Source organism: Carassius auratus, chromosome 45 (assembly GCF_003368295.1).
Source record: "Carassius auratus strain Wakin chromosome 45, ASM336829v1, whole genome shotgun sequence".
In the NCBI taxonomy this organism is placed as follows: domain Eukaryota; kingdom Metazoa; phylum Chordata; class Actinopteri; order Cypriniformes; family Cyprinidae; genus Carassius; species Carassius auratus.
In genome coordinates this window covers 15,534,343-15,543,184 of record NC_039287.1, presented here as the reverse complement: position 1 = coordinate 15,543,184, position 8,842 = coordinate 15,534,343, and the positions used below count along the sequence as shown (strand labels likewise).

At 39.4% G+C, this 8,842-nt stretch overlaps 1 protein-coding gene across 1 annotated transcript; it reads right to left on the bottom strand.

Annotated features, from left to right (window-relative positions):
- Positions 1 to 5,926: 5,926 nt before the first annotated feature.
- LOC113063411 (uncharacterized) lies at positions 5,927 to 8,385 on the bottom strand. Its single transcript, XM_026233775.1, has 2 exons — positions 7,726 to 8,385; positions 5,927 to 7,327 (listed from the first exon to the last, which is right to left on the bottom strand). Exons 1-2 carry the CDS (start codon positions 7,964 to 7,966, stop codon positions 6,021 to 6,023), a joined length of 1,548 nt encoding a protein of 515 aa, XP_026089560.1. The 5' UTR covers positions 7,967 to 8,385; the 3' UTR covers positions 5,927 to 6,020.
- Positions 8,386 to 8,842: the final 457 nt, after the last annotated feature.

Genomic DNA, 8,842 nt, shown 5'->3' with positions numbered 1-8,842 from the left:
TATATATATATATATATATATGTAAGATATTATTTCTGAAGTGCACAATGATAATAAACATGAGATGCGAACCATATTATTCAAAATTATATTACATTTTATGGTAAATTGTCACCAAAAAAATCATTTTATATTTTCATTTCAAGTGCAAAAGTACATTTCAAGTCAATTAATGCAGACTGTATATATATATATATATATATATATATATATATATATATATATATATATATATATATATATATATATATATTATATATTAAAAAGCATTTAAAATACATTAACAAATGCACACACTTGAAATTTGAATGAATTCTTTATTCTTTTACATATGCTTTATTAGTACATCAACATAGAACACAACAGAATTACAATGAACACTTCAGTATGTTATAAAACATAGTCCTGAAAGCACACTCTTTAAGTAGCCTTACATTTTCTGCAAATACACTTTTTTTGCCATTAGATAGAGTGAGTTATAAATATGGCTGTATGTTAAACAGTGATTTTGGATCCTTTAGGAATTCTTCAAATAGGTTATTTTGTGTTTTTCCATCCTTTTCCGACTTCTCTTTATTTAGCCTTTTTAACTTTTTCTCCGCCCAGCTGAAAGGACCAGCTCTTATTTTCCCTTTGGTCTTAGGCTTCTCTTGACCTTTTAAGCATTGTTGGTTCTCTTTCTTAGGACCATGGTTGTAGTCTACGCAGAACAGCCTCGTCAGTCGCTCATCCAGTTCCTTAGCTTTTAGTAACGCTTCAGCTTTGGAGTCTCCACATGTCTTTTTCCCAGAGTCACTTGACTGCTCCAGAACCTTGGGATGGACCTTCTCAAACTTTCCTTTCTGCTTCACCACAGCATCCAGCGTCTGCTCATGATCAGCCTTCTCAATCTCTCTGAAAGGTATCTGTGTCTCTGTGTGCTCCACAAACTCATCATCTCCAGATTCAATGTCCATTATGACGAGTAATGAAGCGGCAGACTTTGGCTTCACCTCAACACATTTAGGAATTTGTCTTGGAGGAACCATAACTCGGTCCGTCGATTGTTTTTCCACTGAATGAGACAGAGATTCTGGAGTTGGTTCTGCCCATGATGGTCCTTCAGCTGGTGGAGCCAGATGTTGTGATGCTCTTTGAACCATCTTGGGTCCTTGAACAAAAGATCCAGCAGGTTTTGGAGCAAAATGTCTAGAGGTTCTTTGAATCATCAATCGTTCAGCTACTGGTTGCAGTGGTGTACTCTTGATGGCTGGTGGAACCAGGTTTAGAGAGGCCCTTTGAACCATCGGTGGTTCCCCCTCTGGTGACTTAGAGGATGTAGACCTGGACATTGATCTTATTTGTTTTAGCGTTAGCTTCTGTGGAACCGCCCATGATTCTGTGGCTGGTTGAGCCTGGTGTCTAGATGTCTTCGGAACCATCTCAGGGTCCACCACAAAAGAACGACGCAGAGGTTTGGTCTCAGTAGCTTTTGGAGCAAAATGCCTGGAGACTTCGTGAACCATCAGTGGTTTATCAACTGATTGCAGTGGTCTGCTCTCAATGGCTTGTGGTTGTGGAGATGGGTATTGAGAAACACTTTGAACTGGAAGTTCTGCCATTGATAAAGGAGGTTCTTCCACTGATGATTTTATGAAGGAAGAGCCAGGCAGGTGTTTAACCTCAATGGCTGGTAAAGCTGGGTGTTGAGATACCCTCTGAACCAGCAATGGCTCTTCCCTTGATGATGGAGATCTGGTCTCAGTAGCCACTGGAGGCAGGTGTCGAGGGACCCTTTTAGCCACCAATGGTTCTTCCACTGATGACTTTATGAAGGGAGAACCAGCCAGGGTTTTGATCTCAGTGGCTGGTGGAGTTGGTTGTGGTTTGACCTCAATACGTAATGGAGTTGGGTCTTTGGTCTCCTCTTCCTTCATTTTTTTGTTTCTCTTCTCTTTATCCTCTCTGTTGGTCTCATGTTCACTTCTTCTTATCATAGTCTTTCTTTTTTCTTCAGCCTGCCTGATTTCCTCATTCTCACTCCATCCCTTCATCATCATCTCATCCTTTTGACCTTCTTTCGTATTTTTCTTTATCTGGCCAATATTGCCAACATCAAAGGGTCTACTCACCCCTTCCATTGGGGCCCATTCTGGTACTGTCCACCTCTGCACCTCCTTTTTTGTTCTCCTTTTGGGTATGCAGTGAACATAACATTGAATCCATTTAAGCAGACTGCGAAACAGTGCCATTCTAAAACACTGCTGCAGAATACTGCCAATGTGCTGTGAAATGTCTACCAAGAGTCTCTTCGGAGCTGCAAAGCGAATGGTTGGGTTAAATATCCACAAAAGATCTGTTCTAGTGTATCTGAGAACAATTGTACCAGATAGCAGTCAGAGCAGCAACTTAACAGCTTTCAGATTACTATGACATCATAATGCTGTAATGTGTGAAAATTCCGCAGTTTCCAGTAAGTTCATTAGAGAAGCATCTGATGCACACTGGCAGCACTATATGGAGTTGCAAAATGACAGTTTCCTTTCCCAGTTCTTACATTCAAACAGCCGTTTCCTCTGTCTTTAGGATCGTGAAGTCAGAAGAAATCTTTCAGAGCAGCAGTGAAATGTCCATCCTATCATATTTCCAATGGTCAAATATGCTTAATTTCAAGTTTCACAAACAGAGTTGTCTTTTTATGTGAAGTCAGGTCTCTTTTGCCCATTATGTTATAATCTTACAGACAACAGCAGTTTATAATCAATATGTGTTTAAATGTCAGTTGTCATCTTAAAACCTTGTTGGGTCATGACAAATATTAAGCCAAACCCATTACAGCCTTCTCTGATTCAAATGCACAATAATATATATATATATATATATATATATATATATATATATATATATATATATATATATATATATATATATATATATATATATATATATATATATATATATATATATATATATATATGGGTCAGTGACGTGCCGCACTGATTTGGACTTCCACAAGCAATAAATATTATATATTTATATAAAATAGGTTTAAATTTATATATATGTTTTAATCTCACATCATTTTTCCTCCTCACTGTTCATAATTGTGTGAAAAATTCAAAAATAGGTAACTTTTAGACTATTAATGTGGTCAAATGTCATACGGTCAAACGGAATTCACTTTAAGTTATTTAAGACAATTGCATTTAAAATGATTAAAAATATTTAAAAATGATAACATTTTTCATTTGGCATATTTTTTCAAGTCTTAAGATAAGCATATTAAAGTATCAGTAAGATAGACCTTTAAGAAATGTCATTAGTATCTTAAACAAATTGTTCCGCAAAAACACATTTTCCCTATAGAGCTTGGCAACCGACGTCACAGCGCACTGCATTCTGGGACGTAAACAGGAGGGCGCCACCATTTTGTGAGGCCACACAAAAATTTATCAAAACAATGTTGAAAAGTGGATTAAATGAACGAAATGTACTATATAGAGACAAACTTCTACCGGACGCAAGAAAACGGTACCTGGAAAAGATGGCATTGATCGGAAATCTGGATCCATATGAGGTGCCTTCAAGAGAATGTACTCGAGACCCCGACGATTTACCTCCTCTGACTTTTCCAGATATTTTTGTATATTTAGTATGTGGTGTGAGTGCTTATACCGAGGCTCAATTTCGTAATTTTAAATCTATGGAAGCCCACGTTCAGTTCACAAATGGCTGGGTCCATGACTTGGAAGCCTACAAATCGCCGAGTTGTGAAAACACCGTCGTCCGTACAAAGGTGAGTATCATCTTGCTTACCTACCTGCGATCACAAATGACCTATATATTATATACAACAATGTAAAAACGTGTTCGTTAAATTATCTTTTTTTAAAAACACGGTGTCTCGTTCCTTGAATGAATAAGGTTTTGAACGAATAATTTAAGAATCGAGTGAGCCAGTGATTTATCTGCCCATTCAGATGGACAATTTTCCTGCCTCCCAATGTGCATACTATCTAGCCTATCTGCCCTAAATAGTATTGATCGTTTTATTGTCATCATTATTTATCCATGACGGGCCTAAACTAGGCAAGGTTTTAGCACAAAAGCACATTTAGCAAAATATTGTTTAATTATCAATATTGACAAAAATTCCTCCATTTCAGGCCCAAGAAGGAAAAAAGAGAGCTTATAAATAATAGTTCATTTAATAAGGCTACTTTTTCATTAAATGAAAACCTTTTTTAAAAAATTATGTGAAATTAGCAACAGGACCCAAATATATATAATACTTTTGCCCACTGCTCTTTTCATTTACTGTTGTTCTGTATGTACACAGGTTATGCACTCACAGCGATTGAATGAGCCTCCTCTAAAGCCCTGGGTCATTGTGAGCAGCGCTGGGAAGGTGGAGTGTGCCCATTGTACCTGCATGGCAGGGATAGCTGAGACCTGTACTCATGTAGGTGCTCTCTTGTTTAAGTTGGAGGCAACAGTTCGAATTCGTGGCACAAAGACTGTCACTGATGTGCCAGCATACTGGGTTTTGCCCAGTAACTTAAGCAAGATTCACCCAGAAGTGGGATATAGGATCAACTATACCTCCTCAGTTGCACAAAGGAAGACATTAGACCAGCGAATAAATATGCAGTCCACAGCACCAGCCATAAGGAGTCGGGCACAGAAACTGAAAACTCCTCGAGGTAATCTTGAAGATTTATCACCGCTTCTTGATACGTTACTGCACCATAGCAAGGCTGTTGGTTTGTCAGGGATGGAGAAGTACTATGCCCAATACACACAACACACAGCTGCTGCACCATCCTCTGCTTTACCTCCATGCCTGGCAAAATCCCTGTATGATGAAAGCATAGATGCAAGTGACCTGTCTGCTGTCCTGCTGGCCTGTGAGAAGCACATGAATGCTGTAAGTGTGACTGACGAGCAGGCAGTAGCTGTAGAAGAGTACACCAGGCAACAACATCTGTCATCTGCATGGTATGATTACAGAAGCGGAAGAATTACAGCATCAAAAATGCATGCAGTATATGCCACCTCTCTGGAGAGGCCATCCCACACAGTTTTTACGCAGGTGTGTTACCCACACATACAGCACACAGTATCAACTGTCCAAACCAGATGGGGTATCAGTCATGAGGGGGATGCTAGAAAGGCCTACACTGAATCCAGAGCTGCATCTCACACAAACTTCAAAATTGAACCGTGTGGCTTTATAATTAACAGTAGCTTCCCTGAAATCGGAGCGTCACCGGATGGCCTGACTATGTGTGAATGCTGTGGGAAGGGCTGCCTGGAGGTGAAGTGTCCTTTCAAGTATCGGTCCTGCAACATCCAGCAGGCATTGGACATGAAGGACAAAGACTTTTGTCTCCAGTTGTCATCAGACAACCTTCAGTTGAAAAGGTACCATCGCTTCTACACACGGATCCAGACACAAATTTTTGTCACCCAATCAAATCACTGTGATCTTGTTGTTTGGACCAAAAACGATTTCACAGTGGTGCGTGTCTTTCCAGACCAGGAGTTCTGGGAACCTCGTCTACAGAAAGCACAAGAATTCTTCAAGAAAGTGTGCCTCCCAGAACTTGTTGCAAAATATCACTCAAAGGACATGCAGCCTCATGTTCCAAGTGAAAAAGAGCAGTAGTAAAGAAGTGGCTGTTGTTCATGAAAGAATTGCACTTAGGCCTACTCAGTTAAGAGTTGTTTTTTTTAAAATGTTTTACTTGACTCAAAGTATTAGCCTGTTACTTGAAACTTGTTACTTGAAATTCAGTGTTTCAAAGTAGTTCAACACAAGAAGCACAAGAAACAAAAACATTTGCAGGATCTTTTTTTTGTATGAAAAAATTTTTAATGTTCAAATTGTCATCCATTTTCATCTGAAGTATTTCATGTACAAATAGCATACCAAGTTCATTCTAAAGAAGGTACACACACTCCAAATACAAACATGCTCAATATCAGGAGGGTACCACACATTCACACACACCAAATTTCTCCAGGGGTCTTTTTACCATTTAACATGCACACTTTTCTGTTTCATCTGGCCTTACAACAACACTTGGACACATGTTAACTAGAATACAACAAACATTAACTATTTTATCAAGAAGGGTAAATTCTTCATCCTTACAGGGAAGCAACAAACTAATTGGTATGGTGTTATGTAAAAGTGTGTACTTATTGCGCAAGCTACCTATTACCCTTTCTACATGTATCCTAAGGTGTGCTATAGCACGTGTGTCTTCCACATCCTTAGCATCAAGTTGACATCTGCGTTTAGTGAATGCAGGAATTTTAACTTCCGCGCACATCATTCCCACACTGTCTTTAATATTAAAGCCTCTGTCTGCTAACACTACATCACCAGGCAACAGTTTGTTAAGAAGCCCACAATTCTCGGTTATGTGCTTGTCAGATGCTCGTCCCCACCATCCCTTAGAAATAAATGAAATTAGGCCTTGGGGTGTAATTCCTATCAAGTATTTCATTGTGTGTGTACCTTTGTAGTGGGAAAATGATTGTGCACGCGCCATTAAATTTGACGGCCTCTCTGTACGTATTTCAAAACAGTCAACAATAATCGCAACACGCTTTCCAAAAGCTTGCAGAAATTGAGGTGGCATTGTGGCTTGTAAACAGTGCCACTCAGGCCAGTACAACAAGGGAGCGAGGCGTGCATACAGCACATCTATGGTGTCTGCAAAGGTAGCAGAAAGAGTTCTACGTGACACATTAAAAATGTGTGAAAGATGCTGGATTGGAAGATCAAGCCTTAGACGAATGAGTGTCAGTAAAACCATTTGAAACTGTGACAGCTTCTTTGCAACTGGCAGGAAGGGCTTAACAGTGGTAAACATTGAAAACAAAATTGCAAAACATGGAAGTCCCGTATAATATCGTACCTTCTCTGTATTATCTTTGAAAAACTCTTCATCCATCTTCAATTTGTTTAACTCAGACCTAAGCTCCCTATTTTCTTGCAAAAGGCGTGTTACTTCTGCACTGCTTTGCTCACAGAACTGGCATTCTACTCTTAGTCTCTTAGCCGCTAGTTGGTCTGTTTCTGTCGTTTCCCTGTATTCTTCCTCTTCCACAGCTGCCTCTGCTTGATCCCTATATCCCTCTTCTTCTGCATCTTCTCTCTCATCTTCGTTCATGATGTTTTGATCATTGTGGCCTCCTCCCTCAGATTCTCTCAAATGATGTCTATGCTGTCTGCGGGCATGCCGATCTGACACTGTGGCTGTGACTTCAGAGTGACCCAGGTGCAGGGCTGGAGCCCAGTCTGGATGAGACTCATCCATCTCATATGCTGGTTTACCTTTGGGGAGACAAAATTATCCGAATTGAAAATAAATATTGCAAACAACAGTGGGAATGCTATATACTTCAGTTCCAACTTAACTCATGTGGTAAACAATACTAACAGGTGGCACACATACAAATGTTAAGAGAATTTATCGTGCTTCAGTCATAGTGATCAAAAATTGGTCTCTAGATTCGGCTGGATTACCCCTCAGACATTCTGGGTGCTTTTTTTGATCACATTCATTTAGCGCACTTTATTTGAACTAGCCTAACTTAGCTTGCTCACTGTGCCACAGTGTCGACAGAATAGTGCTAAGTTACAAAATGCAAAGGAACCTAAGACTACTCCACTCGGGAACAGAACAAAATAAGAACACATAATCATTTGCTAAGTGAAGTTTATACACTTACCCGAATGAAAATGCCTGGAACACACTTTCAGTGATCGTGGGATGTCTGCGAAGTGTATGTCCGTGCGTCTTATGGCGGATATCCAGGCCATCCGTCTCCGCTTGGTTACATCGGACACACGACTCCCTTCATTCTGTTTCCAGGCCGGAAAACAATAAAAAGAAAGTCCGTTGTCTAATTTTTTGCCCCTTCGATCGTGTGAACGGACCTTACATCCAACGACACAACATGTTCTTCCCATAGCTACGACTTCATTGGCGCGTAACAACAAGTGGCCTCACAAAATGGCGATTTTTCCCATCAGCCACCGCGGCGCTAGATCAGTGACGTCACGCCCCCATCCCCTATGTCATACGGTAAAACAAAGTTTGGAAGCCATTTTGGAACTGAATATTAATGACTTAAGTCATGTGACATGTGATGACATCACTCAGAGGACCCCTGAAGACCAGCCAAGTTGAATGTAAGTTTAAGATTTTGCTCCCAAATTTCAGGTAATTTCACCTTTTCCAAGTGTGTTACCATGTGTCGCAGATTTGGGTGTCATATGGTCAAACGTCAAAAAAGGGTTTAATACATTTAAAATTTGAAAAAATATTGATTTACAGGTGAAATATAAAGTTTAAAAGTCAAGGTAAAGTGTAATGGTGGAAGGAGGTGACCAAGCAACTGCCTTTTATAAATGACAAAGCATGAAACTGTCATAAGGGCACACAAAAAATGTCATACGGACAAACTATTTTACCGTATGACATGTTGTTATACCATATGACACAGAGCATTTAACTGATTTATTTAGTTATTTCTTAATTGTTTTATCACATATATAGTTTGTACAACTACTATGAATTAATATTAACATATATAATATATTTCTGCCTATTTCAAGCATTTTTTCACATTATTACAGATGCCTCTTTCTAGTAAGGAGAGGTGTGCAAGTTTCCATGCAAAGCAAAGGGCAGATCCTGCAGCTAGAGAGGAGAACCTAGCTAAGAGGAGGGAAAGGTATAACTGTGAGAGTACATGATGTCAGTAATGTCAGGATGTGCCAGTTTTGTCAGTATAGGCAGTATCTTATCTATAGAACTGAGTTGAAGTCAGCATCACAATGTTT

Excerpts from the sequence above, each read along its gene's own strand:
- LOC113063411 (XM_026233775.1), bottom strand. The coding sequence starts at position 7,966 with ATGGGAAGAACATGTTGTGTCGTTGGATGTAAGGTCCGTTCACACGAT. Across the intron at positions 7,328-7,725 it reads TTCCAGGCATTTTCATTCGG|GTAAACCAGCATATGAGATG; the intron begins GTAAGTGTATAA and ends GTCTCCCCAAAG.